The 22,364-nt window shown below is 31.2% G+C and overlaps 1 protein-coding gene across 1 annotated transcript; it reads left to right on the top strand.

The window, feature by feature from the left end:
* The first annotated feature begins 691 nt into the window (after positions 1-691).
* Positions 692-20,415, top strand: LOC113517033 (venom dipeptidyl peptidase 4-like). Its single transcript, XM_026901551.3, has 13 exons — positions 692-894; positions 8,804-8,966; positions 9,523-9,617; positions 10,215-10,292; positions 12,314-12,366; positions 14,179-14,369; positions 15,936-16,105; positions 16,188-16,835; positions 16,924-17,152; positions 17,470-17,620; positions 17,829-17,989; positions 18,598-18,803; positions 19,930-20,415. Exons 1-13 carry the CDS (start codon positions 892-894, stop codon positions 20,020-20,022), a joined length of 2,241 nt encoding a protein of 746 aa, XP_026757352.1. The 5' UTR covers positions 692-891; the 3' UTR covers positions 20,023-20,415.
* The last annotated feature ends 1,949 nt before the right edge of the window (positions 20,416-22,364 follow it).

The following is a 22,364-nucleotide window of genomic DNA, read 5'->3' as shown; positions in this document are numbered from 1 at the left end:
AGTTAGGTTGGTACTATAAATATTCTGTTAATTATATTTTTTTCACAAAGATGGTCATTACATATATTATTCTAGCAACCAGCTCTCTGACTAGAAGGCTCGACATTTCGTTATTTTTTTATTCACAACATGTATTTTTATGTAGATTACTATCTTTAATGTAAGTATATAGAGTGTTATAAAAAGAGTATATGATTCCTATTTCTAGTTATAGCATTCGAGAAAATGAACTTTGGGGAACAAAGTATATGAGGATAAATAAGCAAATAATGTTCTACATACAAATTTAGGAGACGCCATAGACATTTTCTATCATTATATTTTTATAAATAAATGACTTATAGTTTGTACATAATATTTGTTATTTTTAAAATTAAAATTGTATAGTAGTCTAAAAATAAAAATTTGTATAATTGAATATTTGTCAATCATGATTTATTAGGCATAAAAATATTCCAGATTAACATATATGTATATATTTCATTAATATATTTCTCCAAATTAACACATTTATATACCAGTGTATATTCAGTATGAAAAGTGTTTTTTTCCTGATATTTAAATTTAGATAGTCAATTATTTGTCTTAAAACTTAGAAAAAAGATCCTCCTATATTCACATTGTATTCTAATCAGGGGTGAACAAACCAGTTCGAACAGATGGCAGTACGGATTGTAACTTGTGAGCCAGTAAGTGCGTAAGTGCTGTTGTGACTCTGGAGGCGCGCGGGCGCAGTCGGCGACCGCGCGGCCCCGCGATCTCTCGTGCCTTGTAGTAGTTACGCTAGGCACCGTGCACATGCTTTGAGTGATGCTATCTAATTGGACCACTTAACTTTCATTGGGGGCTCGTCCTCGCGTCCTGTGATTCTTGCGTACACAGTCACGTGACATGGTGAGTAGGATACTGTTTGTATTTTATTTCAAAGTATTCAGCATGCCATTCCTTAGACTTTCAAACATCAGTGATTGAAGTACGAAAACTTGAGTCGAGATTTGAACCGGTGACAGTGCTATTACATCAATTAGGAACCGGCCTTCGGTTGCCCTGTATAAGTAAGTTGTTCCGTGTTGTTTGGAGTGCATTCAGCACTTGCCCCCTTTTCATCTAGAGGAGCTGTAAAGGTCATCTGTGGTCAATAGAATTAGAATAATAATATGAAAATAAATAAATATTTTATGTATTAAATATTGTAACCATTGGTCTATGAATGTGAAAAATAGCGAAATCCTTTAATTTTTTTATTAGCTTATGAAGGCAAACCAGCTGACGGTCTACCTGATGGAAAGTGGTAACCGTTGTCTATAAACTGAATAACATTTCATAACAATAAACAAACAACAAAAAATTATATGACAATACACAATCAGGAGAACATATTTTTAATTTGAGATATTTATTTGTTTATGCACTGTTATTTGAGAAAAAAAATCACATTTTTACAAAACAAGATAGTTTATAAAATATATAATAAAAAATAAATATATTGCAAAATAACGAATAATAGAGTTGTTTAAAAGCAATAAATAATTTATTTTTTTATTTTATTGTATAGAATTAATATATCAGTTATTTTATTATTATGAATATAGAATCGTTTTTATCTTCTGCATCCAAGAGATTGCGTCATTCTACAATGAATTTGATAATAGTCAATTATGATAAGTTTATTATATTTATTTTAAATATTATACGTGCTGTTTTATTTATAAGCATGTTTTATTTCTCTATATCAATAATTAAGTAGTTATGTATTGTTTTTTTTATATAAAATACATATGCATTATTGTTTCTACAATGTAAATAGACCAACAATATATTGATGTGACATTATAAATATGTATATTTTTAATGAGAAACAATCCAGTGTATGTACTTATAATTTATAGATACAAATCAATAACCGTCACCTATCAATATCGCAGAATATACTGTGCTGCCCAAGTGTTTTTCATTCCTGAGTATTAAGGTGTTGTTATGGATTTTACATCGATGATTGCCATAGCTAGATCGCTATTTATAGTTACAGCAGCGACAATGCAATATTTCTAACTCTTGATGGAAATATGTAAAATAGTACCTATATATTTATCCCGAGTCAAGTCATTCAAAGCTCTATAAACAAAATAAATAACAGTGAATTTCATTTACTTTTAACGTGATTTAATAAATATTTTTTTAGATAATTAAATATTTTTTTTTAATTAATCATGTACATATTATAATTCTTATTTATTTTTATAATTTATATACGTGAAGTATAAATTAACCATTTATTAGATACTAATTTGGGAACGTGTTTCTTTTTAAAGATTTACATTTTGTAATTTAATTTATATTTTTTACAATTATCGGAAACGACAAAAACAGAATTTACCAGAGAGAGACTTTGTACAAAAGTCGATTGCTTGGGTACCTCTGTCCCATTCGTGTTTCAACCGTGAAGCAGCTGTGTTTGCATGGCTGTGTTTCGGTTTGAAGGGTGGGATATGGTGAATTTACTTGGTACAGAGGAATAACACCTGAGTCCTCAGGAATGGCAACGCATGGGGGGTATCATGGGCGAAACAGTATACTCTGTTATGTCCATAGTACTGCTCATGTCTATAGGCGAGGGTTACCACTTTCCATCAGGTGGACCGTTAACTTGTTTGCCATTCTAAGTTGTATAAAAAAAAGTTCATTAATTTTTGCATTTTGACTTATCTATTAATTGGCATTTTTTGCGAATTCTCTTAGAAAACTATCAATTAAATATTAAAAAAAAAATATGAATAAAAACCCATTATGAAATATTTGAAGTGAAAATTTCAGCTTCTCTGAACAGGAAATCCTACTAAGTCTGCTCAATCGTTCCGGAAGAAATATAATAAGACGTTTAATTTAAAGTGATGTATGACGTACGTTAACTAGATGTAGTTTGTTTTAACAGAACTTAATAAAATTTTGAACAAACAAATAATTGATATGACTACAAGACAGTCCGTTGATGTTCAATAGTAATACAAATCTATAATTGATTAAATGTTTTGTTACTAATTTAATTTTGGAAGTGTTTCCGTGATATATGTGATAATTTCATCAAAAATTTGTTTTCTTTTCAGTTAGTTCTATTGAAATAGACTATACAATGTTATTGAACTGTTTATATAATGACGTATAAATTTGATTGAATTTGAGAAATAATACATAGATTCACATAATGTATAGGTATACATTATTAACTATTATTTTTAATGAAGTACAGCGTTCGTGATTCACTGTCCATCCCAAAGGTTGACTGGTAGAGAATGCTAGTAGTATTAAGTCCGCCTTTTGTACCATAATTTCTTTAAGTCAATTCGGCTACCTATTTAAATAAAAATAAATGAAATTTACCGTGATTAGTACTTTCGGTAACGATTTGTTTTGTTTATATACTTTATTGCACGTGCTTATAATATGTAGAAATACATATTGATAGAAAAAAATATATAGAAGGCGAGATACGTTTTTTTTTTTGTAATCCCAGAGTAGAGCGTCCATATCAAATGGGTAGTGCGGTGTACGATATGACAATTTAATTATTTTTTAATATATGAATTAAACCATATCATACTTATATTATTGATAGTATAATTAAATAGATATTAAATAAATTGAATTACCATTTTATTAAAAGAGCATTTAATTGCAATTATACACCAAACAATGGAAACACATATTTGACGTCAGTTCCAAACAAACCGCGAATAACAGTGGCTTATTATGATGGAAATGAACATATGTACATATCTATTGACTATATTTTATTATTAGTATGACAATACGAATGTATGACTTAAGATTTTAAATGGACTACTGGTTTACAATAGAGCTGGTGCAAATGATTAATTTGTTCAGGTATGTCAGGTGTGTAACTGGCGTCAGAGTGAATGCCATCGTCACTTGACCGAATGATTTGAGCAACTACCTTGAATTATACAAAGATTTTCATTAGAATTGCATTCACAATTAAAGTGATAAGATTGTATGTAAATCTGTATAATCATGCTCTACAGACGATGTTAAGTTTTAACATAAATCATCGACGTAGAACTAATACTATCGTCATGTTAATCTTTGTACATATGTACATATTAGACACTTTGTAGCTTAACTTAGTGAAATGCTTAGATAATATTATAAATGTTACAATAATTTTTTTTTGTTACATAACATCTAAACAACTCAGTCAGATGTCTAGAAATTTGGTATACATGTAGTATTTGGGATGGAGAAGAAATAGGCTAGTTTTTAACCCGGTCAATCAATCCGATCCTGATTACACGAACGAAGTTGCGAGTAAACAATAGTATAATATGTATATATTTTTACTGAATTGCTATTAATATATCCGGATAATTGGCGCAAAGTCTAAACGGATTAAAGCTAACGGAGTTATATTTCGAGTTTTCATTTTCCTGTACTAAGGCATCATGTCTTATTTCCATAGTCAACTCTTAAAATATCCTGAGAATTAACATGATTAGTTACAGATTGTATTTTGATTTCATTACCATATACATCTTGTACACTTACTTATATAAAAATAATTATTTATATTATTACTTATGCAACAGGCTCCTCCAGGATATAAAAAAAAAAATCATAAACATTTTAATTGTATGTTTGTTGTTAAACGGTGTGGTTATTTTATAAATTAAATTTGCGTGTTATGAGAGATATAGTCGAGACTCAAGGATTATGTAATATTTCGCTTGCTAACCTACTTACTTTAGTGAATGATTATAAACATGTAACGAATACATACTTAACAGATTTCTTTTACAAAACATTGCGGCTAAATAAGTATTAAATACTGTAGTTAAATAATATTATTTATGTAAAGTTTGTCTGTAAGAGATTACTTAGCAATAAGAATGCCTTTTGCACTACATTCTACTTATTCAATATCCATCAATAATTAATATAACATTAGTGCAATAAAGTATTAATAATTAATAATTTTATAATTGCAAAACGTGCGTGGACGAAATGGCGGTCGGAGATTGATGGCTAATATGGAAGGTTGTTAAACTCCTGGTAATAATATTAGTATCAGTTTTCGAGTATTGACAGTTACACACATACTAATGGTAGCGGTAATAAACAAAATACTTTTCGCCTCTTATGACACTAACGGGAAACAAAGAAGTGGCCCATTCTATGCCGAGACTGCAAAGCGGTTTTTTACTTAATCATGTTTAAATGGCTAAACGGATGAAATTTGAATGAAAACTATATCCTAACTTAATACCTAGGATACTTATATACTGATTTACAGTTTATTTAAAAAAAAGAGGATGATCAGATATTTAATATGTACTTTACATGTGTGGAGAGATCCGTGCCAGGCATTTGAACTTTAATCAGTTGTTTATATAAATTCTTATCAGTCACTTATATTGTCAAATTTTGTATAAGTATATAAGTGTATTAGAATATTTTCACCTGGAAGTAAACCATTTTAAGTAAATAACAATACCTAACTGGTTTACAATGAGAAAACGTGACTAATATTACATTGTATAATTCACGCGTACATATACGTAAAAATACAGTAAAATGATAATAATATTATTTATTAAAGAGACTACTTTTGTATGTATCTATGTATGTATGTACTCAGTTTGCATGGCTGTGTTTCGGTTTGAAGGGTGGGATATGGCGTGAATTTACTGGGTACAGAGGAATAACACCTGAGTCCTAAGGAACAGCAACGCATGGGAGGTATCATGGACGAAACAGTATACTCTGTTACGTCCATGCTACTGCTCATGTCTATAGGCGACGGTTACCACTTCCCATCAGGTGGGCCGTCAACTTATTTGCCATTCTAAGTTGTATAAAAAAAAAGATTAATATTATCTTAAATACATTATCGGGACTTGACACGATGAAACATTTTTGCAGGTTACTATTAACTATTACCTACATATGTATATACCTGCTTCTTTATTACCGAAGTTTTCACGTAGTGTATTTCAGATATTATTTACATGGAAAAATTTTTCATCGCGTTATGTCTCGATAGTGTATTTAAAATATGTGTAAACAATGCGAAAGTTTAAAATTCACTATTAATATTGTCGTTAGAAAATATAAAATTATTGCACGTAAATAAACTGTAGAGTCCAAGGATAATGTTTTAGTTCCTGTAAAATTATTATGCACGTCACGCGGCCGGAATGTGCACGTTGACTCTGCCCTTCCCTATTGTTATTGTTTACATGGTTCCACCCATGATATGTATTATATAAATTTTAATTAATTTAATTATAACCATGCTAAGGCATGAACATCGATTAAGTAAGCTTAATCGATGTTATAAATATGTACCTATATATAGTAATTCATCTGAGAATGCAGCAACTATTCTCTTAACAAACAAAGACGAAATCAAGGATATTTTTAATGGGTTCCAATTAACGTTTAGATAATGTCTCTTCGCTTCCGCCAAAATCTCACACAAGAAAATGGGCTACATTTTATTCCTTGGTGACTGAATTTACGTCAGAATAAATAAATTGGCTTGTTTGTATATGTAAATAAAATCAAATTATAATAGCCATAGAAAAGGTAGATCAGTTATTACTTGCAGTACTGTTGAAATGGTGCCTTTTTATAGTGTTAAGAACACTATTTGTGACTAGAACAATGAGACGAACATACGTCACGTGAACTATATATATTCGAATTAACAAAAAAGATGTTGAAAAAAACATATATCACAAAGAATATGAAAAAGAATAATATAAAAATATAAACATGTATACAAAAAAAGAAAACTGCCAACAGCACTGGTTCTTACGTATTTAGTTTCGTAAGAATATTTACTAAAAATGTAGCTACTCGTATATTGGCGTAGTAGCTGGCTATATTAGTGACACGACGTAGTATTTTCTCTGTGATCATTGTAGTATCGAGCTCTCGAGCTATGTACTCGTATGTATAATAGGCAGGCCGTTATATTGGTTATTCCGTCCCCGTGTCAACTGATGTACAGTACATACGTTCCGTTGTTGACGCACATGGACACCTTGACTCATTCGTGTTCCCGATATCTCATTACAATGTCATAAACATTTTTATGAATGACAGTAGATAACTATTAAAAAGCTATATCCAGATTTCATATGGTATAATCTCTCTATTTCGACCTCGATTTTGAATGACTTTGTGCCTAAACTTCGTGATATAGGACTTTGAATAGTAGAATAGAATGCCAATAACGTATCTGATGAAAAATTATAATTATCGCAGCAAATTATAGAAGATACTGTGATTGACACTGGTGTTATGTCTTAGTCTCTTTTCAGCGTCATTTTATCTTCGGATATTGCTGAATCACCAAATAATAATCAATAACTTTTCTAAGGAAACCTTAGATCCTATCATAAATAAACATTGTAGTTTCTATTGAATCAAAACGCATTGTAAACGAATGGAACGGAAACCCGAGGCCAATATTTTTCTTAAATTGTTCCGAAGGGGTATCGATCACAGTATTTTATTTACACTAGTAAGATTCTTCCCAAAAAAGGTTAACAAAGAAGATAATATATAATCGGCTTTTTGGATTACCTCCTGTTATAGTAGCAAAATTTAAAGACATAATTACATAGAACAAAAATAAGAATGTTAAGACTATGTTAGAGACCATTATACTTAAGTCAAGTTTTATTCTTTGTATTGTTGCCAAATTGATCTCAGTATTTTCTATTCCAATTCGATTTGGCGTGCTCTACACAATTTTATGGCCATCACTCCTAACTCCATTTGCTACGCGACACGACAAAGAGCAGGTAATGTGTTAAGTTTACAAAAAAGGTACTAGTCAAATCGTTTTAGTGCTTTAGAATAAGATTTGTTATGGAAGTGAATGGGGACTTTAAAACTTTTCTACTAAATTGTAATATGTTTTGTAAAACTCTCCTAGAAATAATATACACACGTATAGAAAAAAAGTTAGTTGAGTTTAGATACTCCTTATATTAAAAAAAAAACAAAAAACTCCACTTTAAAAAAGAAATGATTTTTAAAGTCTGAGTAAAATATTGGACTGGTAACAAGTAATGTATCTACTTAATTATAAAAAGTTTTCAATTGGCAGCTCGCTTTGTCAAGTACGTACTTGTGCAATTTACCAAGGCTTTGTCCTCTCACTTTTTAGTCTAGCCACTTAAATATCTGTCCAGTTTCGTGAAAATACTAGTTTTTACCCGCAACTTTGTCTGCGTGACCGGGATATGTTGTTTGACCTTAATAAAAAGTAATATTAGGAATATACCAAATTTCATATTGATTGGTTGAGCCATTAAAATGCTAAGAGGTAATAAAAACAAATGACTACGAGTAGTTAATTGATTAGTATTATTTTGTTTAATTCCGCTATAATTAGAATGTATTATAATTCTAATCAACTAATAAGTGATACGGATTTCCGCAAATTAACATCTAATTCAGTTAAATATAACAAAACTCACTCTCTTTTATTTATAATATGTAGTATTTACTAGCAGTTTCCGTTTTCTAAACCACTTTAATTATGTACCCTACATATTAATGAAATATATGGTTCAAATTTAATTCAAAACCGTTTATTGACAAAAGCGTGACTGAGTAGTAAATATTCAAATATTTTATTTTACGAAATTTTATGTCTATAATTTATATTTATAATATTTTATATTTACAATGTTAAGAAAGATTATGGATGTGATGAATACAATTCCTCTGTAAATGTACATTTTTTTTTATTGGTTATTTATTTGATTTACAGGCGAGAACAATTCGACAGCTGTTTCTTCTGGTAACGTTGCTGGGGTGCCAAACTGAATCATCACCATTTCCGCAACTTGCACTGAAGACCCTGGTGCTTGAAGAATTGATACCGTTCAATCCAAACTTTTATCCTGAAGGACTTTCAGTACAATGGGTTTCAGGTAAGATTTTCATATTATTAGTCAGTGATTGAGAAAAGCTATTTATTTATTTATAATTTTTAAACCAGATACAGGGGCTTTAAATGAATAATCTGGATTAGTGTAAATTTCCACATTATTGTTAGTATATAGATAAATAGTTCATCTTTTGTGAAGGGGAGAGAGCGTCCAAGTGGGAAGAAACAGGTGGGTATTGCCAGACTCCTATCAGCTTGAACCTTACGGTGTTTGTTTTCATCTTAGTGTCGGAGCCCCGGGTTCACTTTCACATTAAAGAATGAGATAGAACGAGTAACATCTACTATATTTAACTATTATAATAATAATTGTAATTTATGGGGGGTTCATTGTATATGCACTTGATTGGTATTAATTTTGATTACAAATAATATAAAATCTTCCATACGGAGTAAAATGGTACATGGTGACATAGGCGACATAGGCTTGTTTTCTGTCACGTTAGATCCAAATACGTGTAACTGCAACAGTCGAATAACGTCTCTGCTTATCCCATATAGTGAACATAATACTAAAAGTGTTTATGTTTATATTGCAGATATAGAATTTATACGTAGAGAACCAGAAATTGGGATTGTGAAATACAATGCAGTGAATCATTCATTCGTGACAGTTTTAAACAGGGATGAGTTGGTAAGTATCTCTAGGGCACTGATATATCAATGTAATGCATTACCTTCTTACTATTCTTGTGGGAATTACAGAACATCTTTCCTTACCGAGTATTTACATTACCTACAAAATTCTGTAAAAAAAATCTAATTTCAAGGTTCAATAGCTATCAAGCTATCTATGTGCTTTGACTAAGTATGTTTAAAAAAAATTGTTAATTGAAGTAAACCTAAATTATAAAATTGCTGTTCTAAATACAAAAAACGGCTCTTTACTAAAATATTCATAATTCTGTCTGAGTTTCTAAATTATTAAATAATCTATGTCATCATAATACATATTGATTTGAAGATATAACTAATTTAAAATTTTGTTTTATAAAAAATCCATGGTTTCAATACGAACAAAATTGACACGAGGGATAAGAAAACTTTAGTAAATCTTATTAAATTAAAATCGGCTTCCAAAATTAACTAAAATTCTTTAAACGTACACACACAAAATATTATAATTCAAGTGAGAAACGTGAGAACCTCTTTAACAATATTAAGAAACTCTGTAGTATGTTAAAAAAAACTTTATCATTTTTGTATTTTTTAATTTTTTATTTATTTGCAGATACGCCTGTCTAATTACTCGTTGGTAACATTTTCGAACGATGGAAAATATTTACTGTTAACAAGAAATGTACAAAAGGTAATCTTGTATTTTATTTATTATACAGTTTTTTTTTCTGCTCTGATTTGACTGTTATTTCGTAGTATGAATGTTGAGGATGTAAGGGATAATGTTATAACAAAAGCAGGCGACTTTCTGGTCCCTGACTACCTCAAAAAGCACGAACATCATGTTGACAGTTCTAGTAGTGACTGCCACTTATAGATATGAGCAGTATTATGGATATCACAGAATATACATTCCCACTCATAAGATCTAAGTTGACAGTTAAGTTGAGAGTTAAGTAACAGATTGCACTTGTTGTTCAACCCGTCAAAATTACAATCTACACATGCATAACGACTTACGGCAAAAAAAAAATACTAATAAATAGATTTTTAATAGTAGCTGGTCAAAATAACTACACTCTACTTGACGGTAATTACAATATGAAAATAGGTATTGGTATCAAATAGGTAGGATTGTATTTAAACCAAATTATCAATTTAGCAATATTCAAATATCAGTAAAGTTTTTCTCAATATAAATATCATGGTATGTTTTTTATTTATTGCTCTCTGTAAATTACTATACATGTGGTGTGTAATATAGAATAATGATACAAGAAATAAAATATTTAAAACTATATACCTATTTGCTATCAACTATCAGTAAGATATACTATTTTTAAGTTGGTAATAAAATGAGCGCGAAAACATTTAAAATTTTAATTAAGTTATGCTTATTTATGGTTATTTTGCACATCACAGCGATTTGCTTCGCCGGCCAAGCGTTAAAATAAAGTAAACCGATTTCCTTTTCTTGAAAATAATTTCCTGAAGTTTATACATAAATGTAGCTAATTTTATCTCGTTTATTATTGTCGATTATTGTCGCCGAACAATTGAAAATTTATGATTAATACCATAAAAAAAACTCTTTTTACTGTCGTCAGAAGTTATCTAAGAAGAGTATTATATTCTGTGATACCCATATTTTTGTGTATAGGCAACAGTATTTTTATCAGGTGGACAGTAAGTTTGTTTATCATTCGAAAATAATTGAAATAAAATATTGATAAAACAGGCACATGTATGTCACTATATATATCGCAGTGAGATAACTAAAACTGTGTTATAAACAAAATGTCCTTAGAGATACATGTATATCAAGAAAAAGTTATGAAAGATGAGTAAGAGATGTTTGTAAGAATAGTATATATAACATAGGTAATTAGTAGGTACTCTGTCTACACCGGGAAAGATTTGGCTTGAAGACAGGTAGATACACATACATATATGACATTTGGATTGGAGATAGGTATACATATTAGATAACAATCTTATTATTGGTTTATTATTTTTAAATAAGAATCTTTAAATTCATAAAACACGTGTTTTAACTGAAAGGTCAAGTGACTTTGGGTTTGGATTTAATTTCGAGCAAAGGTCGCATTTATTATACGTTATGGAATGGTTTTAAGTGAAGGTCTAGGCTTGCATAACAATGAGGATCTGTCCCAATGAATCGACCGATTCGAGATCAAATATTGTCAGATATTAAATTAACATGAACATGTCGGCAATCTGGGCTCTGACAGAATTCAGATGCCAATTGTATAAACTGAATATACTGATTTAAATAGATTAGAATTGTATTATTATTACTACACTCTGGATATTTTATATAAAATACCATGATTCTTAGTAGTCACTGACACAAAAAATATAATACTTCTTAATGCGAAAAATTATAAAGAAATTTATAAAGATGGATGTTTATTTCTCTTTCACACAATAAATACAAAGCAGATGTAAGTAAAATATTGTACACGATAAGTTATATCCTAATTTAAAATATAGAATACTTGATATACAGATTCAGACAGGTGATGCTGCAAGGATATAGTTAGTATTATATAAATTGATGATATGTAAATGACTAGGTAGGTACCTGTATTTATAGTACGGTACGATCGAGAAAGAAACAAGAACTATAGTTATCACCAGTTATTAGTTTCATAACACGTCTTATATAGTGTGTTTATAATTTGATTTCAGGTCTACAGATATTCTACCGTGGCGGAGTATTTCGTTTACAATACAGATAACAAGTAAGATTTTTATAATGTCTTTTAGTTTTAGTCTGTAATCTTTTAGTTTTAGTTTAAAAATAGCTATTTTGGACTCGGTTTTAATTAATCAAAGATTCGTGACTTGATTGGTAAGACTAAAAAATAAAAACATTCTTCAAAAAATTGGAATATATTTAGATAGATAGTCCTGTGAATTAAGCGTATTCAGATTTATTGTGGATTTTTATTATTATTTGTTTTATTATAGTAAGATAAAAGTAAGTTTTAAGCATCACAAAAAGAGGACGAACTAATGCATATAGCAAATACAAATACTTACGGTTTTCCCTAGATGCTGAATTCAAGAGCAGGTGCGAACAGTGCCGGCGGTATAAATTAAAATACCAAATTTAATTTATCTTCCTATCTACCTTAACATAAGAAGATAAATGAAGCCGGGGTGGATCGCTAGTTATTTATAATCGTAGAGTACTATCCTTAATCTATGCTCGTAATATATATAGTAAATTATTTATATACCCACCATACTAGTATAGATAACTTTCTATTTTCAAATAGTACTATTTCTTATACTGGTCTAGTAAAGTGCGTACACTTAAGGTAACTCACAGACCTTTTGCTCAGAAGGTTAACAGCTCAATCTTATAACCGCTTATAATTTAATTACGTGCAAGCCATGTTTTTATGTAGCGATATGGGTTTTCCTTGCGTTGAGTGTGTGGAATGCAAGAAAATACATTTTAAACAACGTAATTGAATCGTTGTAGTGCGATGCACAAATATGGATTCCAATGTTATTCTCAAATTAAGTAATAATTCTAAGGTATTTATATAAAATAGAAAAGCTGGAAGAAAATAAAAAAAGGTTTTGATTGTGTCATGGGATTTTCTAATACAGGAATAAAAAAGTCCTATGCCACTATGTCCTTTTACGTCAATCTTCGTAACCGCTCAACCGATTTTAATGAAATTCTGTAAATGTGTATTGTTTACTCCAACTTGAAAAAAAAAATAAGATAGTTTTTATCTCGATAAGAAAAAGTGGACCCGATAGATGGCAGGAGGGGAGCAAAACAACGATTGCCAGGTCAGCTATTTTCTAATAAAGTTTCCTCCCTTATCTTCCTTTAGTGATGAATTCTCAAATTTTTTTCTTAGTAGTTAGTTACATTATTATAAGAAGCTCCGATGTAAAATTTAATTTTCCTAGGCTCTTGATATACGAGCCGCATTGTCTTGAGCAAGAACTGCGATTTTCATACAGTTCAATACAAAATTATACACCGCGCTCGGTTATGGAGTCCGTTGCGCGGTTTTTAAATTTATAGATCGCTTTTACCCATATTTCTATTATGTTATGATATCATTATATATATATATTCAATAAATTTTGCTTGTATAAATATCACGTTAACATTTTCCAGAAAAATATATGTTAAACTCACGTTCTTCTGACACGTTTTTGGATAGAAAATGGTTTTTTTTTTTAATGGATGATAATGAAATGGTAAGCCCCACCCGCGCTATCGATATCGGGGGGGCACCAGTGAAAGATGATAGGTGAGGATGAAGCAGGCCAGTTAGCCCATCGTGACGAATACAACAAGAATGGTTCACGATGGTTTCCAGGGGGAACCACGTGGAGGTCGACCTAATAGGGCATATTGCTAGCAACGGGGCTGTCAAACTCCATTGCTAACAATCCCTTTCCCCCCAGAAAATGGGGGTTTGATCTACCAATTTACAGAGCTGTGCGTTGCATGTCAGCCAATATCAAATTTTTATAGAGAGAAAGTAACAATTGGGCTCACATAATAAATTTATTTCCAGATCTTTAAAATCTATCGGGAATGGCCTTTTACAAGTAGTTGTTTGGAGCAACAATGCTTCGTTGGCTTACGTACAAGACAACAACGTGTACTATGTGCCAGATGTTGCTCACCCCGAGTCGGTGGTCATGCTTACCACCGAAGGTGTGCCGGGAGAAGTGTACTTTGGTGTCACAGACTGGATTTATGAAGGTAAGAACTTATTTATTATTATTTAAAAATGCAATGTGCAAATACGAATAGTCCAGCCCTTTATTGATAAAAACGTTAATTTAATAAACCTATTTTAGTTTTTTAAATGTTTTCTTTTATTCTGCAAAATGCAAAATTTTCAATTTGAAGGGGTCTGACAAAATACTCTAGCAGTTAAAATAGGTTTCTAGAAGGTTTGTTTCTATAAATAATTATGTTTGTATATTGTGTCGGATACCAGCAGCAGGGCAATTAATTTTATTTCCATATAGTTATGGAATGAAAAATTTTTCGTGTGATACCACTAAAAATGTAGAATGTTTTCAGTACTTTTAATTATGGTTTTAGTAAGAGACATAGGAGAACAAAACACACAAACATGTCTATGGTACTGCTCATGTCTATAGGCGACGGTTACCGTTTTTCATCAGGTGGGCCATCAATTTGTTTGCCATAAAAATAGGGAAATTGAAACAAAATTATACCAAACCACCAATATTCTCTTCTTACGAGAACATCTGTAACCTTGACGCTTAACAGCGGGATATTAATAAGACGCCAGTACAAATGGAACCTATGGATTTTTAGTAGCGTCCCATGTCCATAATTCTACAAAATCTCAATTTTCATAGTAAAATTGAGTAAACCTTATCCATTGCAGTATAGATTACGCAACATCTTCACTAATTCTGTATAAAGTCCATAATTAAAATTGGGAACTACTTCATTTTTGAAATCGGTTGACCGAAATAGGTATCTATTCACGATTGCGTAGCATCTAGTAATATTTATACAACTCCACCATCAATCACGTAAAGTTTGCCGTTGATACGACTCGATAAAGATTCTTTTTTGATTGCGCCATTAATGGAAACAATGATTGATTGTAGTTATAGTAATTAAGTCTTGGTAGCAATTCTTCAAGAGTCGCTGTTGACGTGTTTATTGTATCGGAAAACATAAAAGTATAAAATATTTTGTTATATAAAATTAATAATTCGCATTCGAGTATTCTGACACTTCCCTATGGTTGACTGGGAGAGAATGCTTTTAGCATTAAGTCCGCTATGTACACATATTTGTACTAATGAATAAATAAATAAATAAATACATAATAGATACCAAATGTTTCTTGCTTTATAGAAATCTTCATCTGGTTTAACACATCATTTACATCTACATATGTGGTGATATATCGCAGTCCGGACACCAGAGGGTTAACAAAAACCTTCCAAATTCTGATTGATTAATTGATTGTTGTTTAATGATACCATATCGCTGTAAATTTAATAACAATCTGAGATTGATTACAGTTAAGGGAGATTATGGATTCTCCACCAAATGTTTTAGGTTCAAAGTATACTAATACATATCCCTGTCCATAAAAAGAGGATATTAGGGCACCGTTACGATGCTGACTAAGCGACTTGAAATAATATTATGGTTTTTATTCAATTTTCCTATACCTTTCAGTATCTCTGGATTCTTAAAGTGTAGTATTCGTCAGGAATCTATAATGTTTTATAATAGATACAATTTATCTAATAAATTTTATTAATATTGCAGAGGAGGTATTCAACGCAGCAGAAGCTCTATGGTTTTCACCAGACGGCACATATCTGGCAGTGGCATCTTTTAATGATACATACGTCGAGTCAGCGGTTTATCCTTATTACGGGAACTCATCTGATCCTAACAATCAATATCCTGAATTAGTTGAATTCAAATATCCAAAGGTTGGTGCTATTTTATCACTTTAGGAATTTTCTATTGAAATAAACATTTTTATATACATGTGAAACAATTAATTACTGTCAGGCAGGTCGCGCCAATCCGGTAGTTGGACTTTTTGTTTTCAAATTAAATGATATCAATAGTAAAGCAAGAAGGATTCCAGCACCTGTCGATGTAGTTGGAGTAGATCATATACTGGGCAGAGTGGACTGGGCATCTGATCAGAATCTAGTCGTTCTTTGGTTAACCAGACGTCAAAGCGTTAGCATATTGGTAAACTGTGATCTGATACAAGACGAATGTAGTTTGGTGAGAGAGCAAACAGAGCCAAATGGCTGGATTGATATACACCAACCGTTCTTCAACAAAAATGGGACAAAGTTGATTGAAATTCAACATCTTTATGACGGCGATGCCAGGTTTCCACATGTGGGGCGTTTCGATTTTAAGACATTTACCACAGAAGATTTAAGTAGTGGTAATTCAACGGTGACAGAAATTTTAGGTTGGAATCAAGGAACAGATACAATATACTACATAGCTGCTCCAGGACATATGCCATGGCTGAGACAATTATGGGCGACTGAAGCTGATGGTAGCGTTCGATGTATTTCGTGTAAAGAATCAGCTTGCCAATCTGTATCAGCAGCGTTTTCACCTGGTGCAAGCTTTGGTGTTGTAACTTGTAGTGCAACAAATGTTCCACCAAAAATATTTTTCTACTCGTGTCAGGTAAAAAACCTATTAATAACACATACGTTAATATGTTATTAATTAATTTTGTATTTTATTAAATATTTTATTTTTAATTCTGTTACAGGACGACACCTTCAAACTAGTCAAAGATAATTCAAAATTGAATAGAAAATTAAGTGAATACAAATTGCCAATGGCACTATTTAATAAAATTTATCTGGAAAAGGAACATACTTTAGCAAATATTAAATTATCATTACCTCCGGATATAAAGCAGGGCGAGCAATATCCGATGATAGTAAGGGTTTATTCAGGACCTGGTACTACTAGAGTTAAAGATAATTTCGATTTAGGTAATATTTTTATTAGATTTTTTTTTATAATACTGAGGTGGCAAACAAGCATACGGCCCACCTGATGGTAAGTGGTTACCGTAGCTTATGAATACCTGCAATACCAGAGGTAGTACGCGCATCTTGCCATCCCTGAAGAAACCTCTTTACCCTCCTTTTGAAGAACCCCAAGCTGTAGTCTCTTAGGAAAACCTCGACAGGTAGCTCATTCCATAAGCTGAGTGTTCGTGGGAAGAAACATCATTGAAACCGCAGTAGATCTTTTATGTACTTAATACACACTTTTTAATGTTTATAAAAGTATTCTTCTTTTTCAGAATATTACTCATTATACTTAGCAGCAAATAGAAGTTTTATTGTGGCCGCGATCGATGTGAGAGGTTCCGGCGTTCTGGGCACGGAAGCAATGCACGCTGTGAATGACGCTCTTGGCACTGTCGAAATTACCGACACTTTGGCAGCTATTGAGTAATAACATTATACAAGTTGCTTTATTGGTTAATTTGTTCGGGTTGACTTGGGTATTAAAATTATTTAATGCCCGTTAAATATCGACCAAGTGTATAAATTGTGACAAATTTATAAATTATCTAGAACATAAATTTATAGAAAAAAAACTTTACTTGGAAAATTTGTGATCGTACAAGTTTTTAAAAATTTACTTCGTTAATTTCAGGGCACTGATAGGGATGTACCAATTCATAGACCCTAAACGGATTGGAGTATGGGGTTGGAGCTATGGTGGATATGCAACAACTATGATGTTAATAAAGGATGAAAAGAAACTCATCACGTGCGGCGCTGCCGTTGCACCAGTAACTTCATGGCTCTATTACGGTATTTATATGATCTATTGATCTACATCAATCGACACGCCAAATCCTTTATGGGATAGACAGAGACAACTCAGTATAAAAAAAACCTAGTCTTACGTCGATCTGGCGCAGTGATAGGCACGTTGCTTTGTGTAAATGTGGATCCAGGATTTTTTTGGTCGAGCTTAGAAAATTAACATTTTTGAATTTGTCTACGTGTTTCGAGATGTACCCGTCAATATTCATTGTCTAATTGCTCATAACATAGAATATCCTAGTTTGACGATCATGCGTTTGTTGTGATTGTGTAGCATCAATTTTATTTTTTTATAACTTATGAAGGTAAGCAAGCTGGCGGCCCACCCGATAGAAAGTATTAACCGTCACCTATAAACATAAACAGTACATTGAATATAACATAGTATACTGCGCCGCTCATAAAATCCTTCATGCTTTACCATTCCTAAGTACCAAGGTGTTGCTCTGCACCCTGTAATTTTATTGCCATATCCCACCCTTTAAACCAAAACACAGCCATGCAAAATCGACTGCTTCACGACAGATATACGAGTAAAACAGAGGTCACCAAGCAAATGACTTTTGTACAAAGTCTCCTCTATTTTGTTTCAGATACAATATACACAGAGCGCTATATGGACACACCACAAAATAATCCCATTGGGTATCATCAGTCTGATTTATTAGCCGCTGCTGAGAAGCTTCGGGGAAGAAAGTACCTACTGGTCCACGGAACTGGAGATGACAATGTACACTATCAACACAGTTTACAATTAGCTAAAAAGCTTCAGCATGATGATATCGAGTTCCAACAAGTTGTAAGTTTTTATATATATTCTCTACTTAATTAATAGCTTAATTTTACAGCTACTCAAATATTCTGTTTTAAGTTAGGATATAACCTATACGGGTACCAAATTTTATTCAAATTTGTTCAGTAGGATCCATTTATAGATCTAGCTCTGAATTTTCGCATTTATAATAGATGTTGGCATCTAAGGAAACTTAATGTGTCTTGATTAGAGCAATAGAAGTTAAAAAATATATGTTTTTGGATTTTGTATTTGTTTGAGTTTGTTGTATTTGTCTGTTTATCTGTATGTTTGTTACTGCATCAAGCTACAATTATTGCACCAAATTAAATGCGATTACCATAATTGTGTTTATAGAAGTCTAATATAAACTATAGCGTATTTTTTATATTAATAAATCTATTAGATGTGATTACTTACTACCAAAAATCAGCACATGCGAAGTTGTGGACTAGTGTACAATATATGTAGTATAACTTACTTCTATTGCTATTGCCATTTTTATGTTGTGAGCGTATATAGTGGCTTTTTTCGTGTAGTCGTTTTTAAAAGCTTTGTTGGCTCGTGCCAAGCATGCCATTAGGAAGTTATGTTTTATTCGGGCGCCACAGAAATCCTAGCTTATGTGTTGGTACATTATAAAGTAAGTTAATGTTACATATGTGGAAAATTCTAATATATCAATAAGTATGGAACTAAATAGATAATGATAGACCTCATAGATAAGTTGTTTACTTGGATACCTTAATTCCACCAGTGATTTCTATCATAAAGCAGTTGGGCTTGCAGGGCTGTGTTTTGAATTGTAGGGTGAAATATGACGATTATATAAGGCATAGAGGCATTCCATCTTAGTCCACAGAATTGGCGATCCATGAAGAATACCTTGGTATCATATTATATATATTCTATTATACAATATTCTTTGATTTCCATAGTATTGTTCATGTCTCTGAATGAATATATATATGTATGTATGTATATATATATATATATATATATATATATATATATATATATATATATATGTGTAGATTCAGACCAATAAAAAATTATTATGAACCTTACAACAAAAAACACAAAAAAATATTTGGATTCTTGTTGATTTTATAAATATTAATTATATTTACAGAGTTACACTGATGAAAACCATTCACTGATGGGAGTGAGCAGACATTTTTACCACACTCTGGACCGTTTTTGGACTGAATGTTTTCATTTATAGTAATTGATGTTTAGATATTATTATATATGAATCACTATTTGTGTGTGTATTGTGTATGTATGGACGATTTATGTGTAAATATGTTAGTGTTCATTCAAAATACAAAATAATTATTTGTCACTACTCTTATAATAAATTGTTGTTCTAATTCATATCTAAATTTTAGAAAATGATATTTTATAAACATGAGTTTAGTTTATTAAAGGCTGTATCCCATCTTCTATACAAGCGGAGTCAAATATGATTGTAAAACTGTTGAAATAATTACAAAATATTGTATAAATTTTTTATAATTTATTTTTTTGCTAAATTAAATAATTTCTGAAACTTATAATTAGCTAATTAAAAACAGAAACTAAGATAAATAAAGGAAATTTTTAATTTAAAATTTTACCAAGGTCTTTCATTCAACATGTTTTTATTATTCTGACTTAAAGTACCTTTTCAACACGGGAAAAGCTTTTCAGTATTGAATAGAAAATCGACTGAAATAGAAAAAAATTAAGAGAATTTAAACGTGAAGTATTAAAAACTTCCGTATGTAATCATAATATATCACTTTTCTTTCCTTCGTTGTCGTAAGAAATAATTTGGGGAATAAAGCACATTATACCAATGCAAGAAAAATAAAAATAATCATACAACACTATACTAAATCACTTAGTTAGTATGGTGATATTACTGCTAAAGAGAGTTTACTCTCATTTATCATATCAACACTTAACTGTCCACTGCTGAACATAGGCCTCACCCATAAGGGGAGGGTGTTGCTAATAGTTGTTACGCTTGGTAGGCGGATTAGCAACAAACATGAGTGGAACATTAATGTGATGTTATTATTTTTATAATGATGCTAAATAAAAAATTGTTATAGTCGCTCGACTTAATTAATCTCTTCATATGGTGGATAAAGAAAGGATTTACATTAACAGAGTAAAACCTATGAATCGCGACGTAAACTGAGGGGTGTTATAACTTTGACGTGTTTGTGTTTGTCTATGGCATCGTAGCTCTTAAACGAATGGACCGATTATGATACATTCTTTTGTTTGAAAGTTTACTTGATCGATCGATGGTACTTAGTTAAAATTTATTTTATTAAATTCAGGCGTTTTAGGGGTCATTTAAAATTATTAATTTTATTTATGTTCAAATCGCTTGAAGTATGATTCAGCAACAAATATTAAGACATTTGAATATATATTCAAATGTTTTAAAATATAAAGAAAAAAGTGTATATTAAGGTTTCTTCAGGGTCAATAACACGCACGTGATACACTTAGTTTTGCAGGCGTCCATAGGCTACAGTGACCGTTTACCATCAAACGGGCTGTATGCTTGTTTATGATACAGTCGTGGTATAAAAAATATATGAATATAATAAATAAAATTTAACTTTTCCTGACATACTATGATACAATATAGATCATATAAGAAGTAAACTTTAAGTTGATATATCAGTTTTGGCAGTGTGATGGTCTCCAATTTGTAGCTAAAATAAACTTAAACTGGGTCATTTAGTTCTCTGCAACTAACAAAAAATTATTATTGTATATAAAATACGTTAATTCAGTAGGTATCTTTGGTACGAGACAAACCAATTTGTTAGGATAAGTAAATAAATTAAAAATACCTAAATAAAATACTATATATGCTTGCAACCCTATATTCCTTGATGTAGTAGTTTGAGGCATTTCTCGAATATTGCTGTTGTTGTGAACTCATTCGATATTTCACAGAACTATTTCGAATTCAGTAAGGGGAAAGGGATTGTTAGTAATGGAGACTAAGCATCCCATTGCTAGCAATATACCTAATCAGATCGACCTCCTCGCGGTTGCCCCTGGAAACTATCGTGGTTAATTCCTGATGAATTCATCATGATGGGCTAACTGGCCTGTTTTCATTCTCATCGATCACCTTTCACTGATACTCCGCCAGCGTATCCCGTTAGCGCGGGCGGGGTTACCATTCCATTTTCACCCATCAAAAAAAATTCGAATTCAGTATTACATTTAGTTTACTGAAATCACATAATAATTTAGTTTATTTTCTGTGTTTTCTGGCACTGGACTTTGAAGTCGACTAGATTTGAACTCGTGACCTTTGTAGCTATAGCTCGAGTTACTACTATAGTTCTCGATGCTCTCAGAATATTAATATAGAACAATTGTTCTCTCAAAATTTATTAGGATAATACGACTATCATATGTTATAAATATTTATATGTATATTATTTAATTACAAATACATGATTTTTTAACATTTTTCATTAGAAATTAGGTGCTTAGAACACATTTAAGACCGTAGTTTTCATAATTTTTTTTAATTTATGTATGTAT

Source organism: Galleria mellonella, unplaced genomic scaffold, assembly GCF_026898425.1.
Source record: "Galleria mellonella isolate WM207_F2 unplaced genomic scaffold, CSIRO_AGI_GalMel_v1 utg83, whole genome shotgun sequence".
NCBI lineage: Eukaryota > Metazoa > Arthropoda > Insecta > Lepidoptera > Pyralidae > Galleria > Galleria mellonella.
Note: the sequence above shows the minus strand (reverse complement) of the source record. Positions and strands in the feature narration are given on the sequence as shown.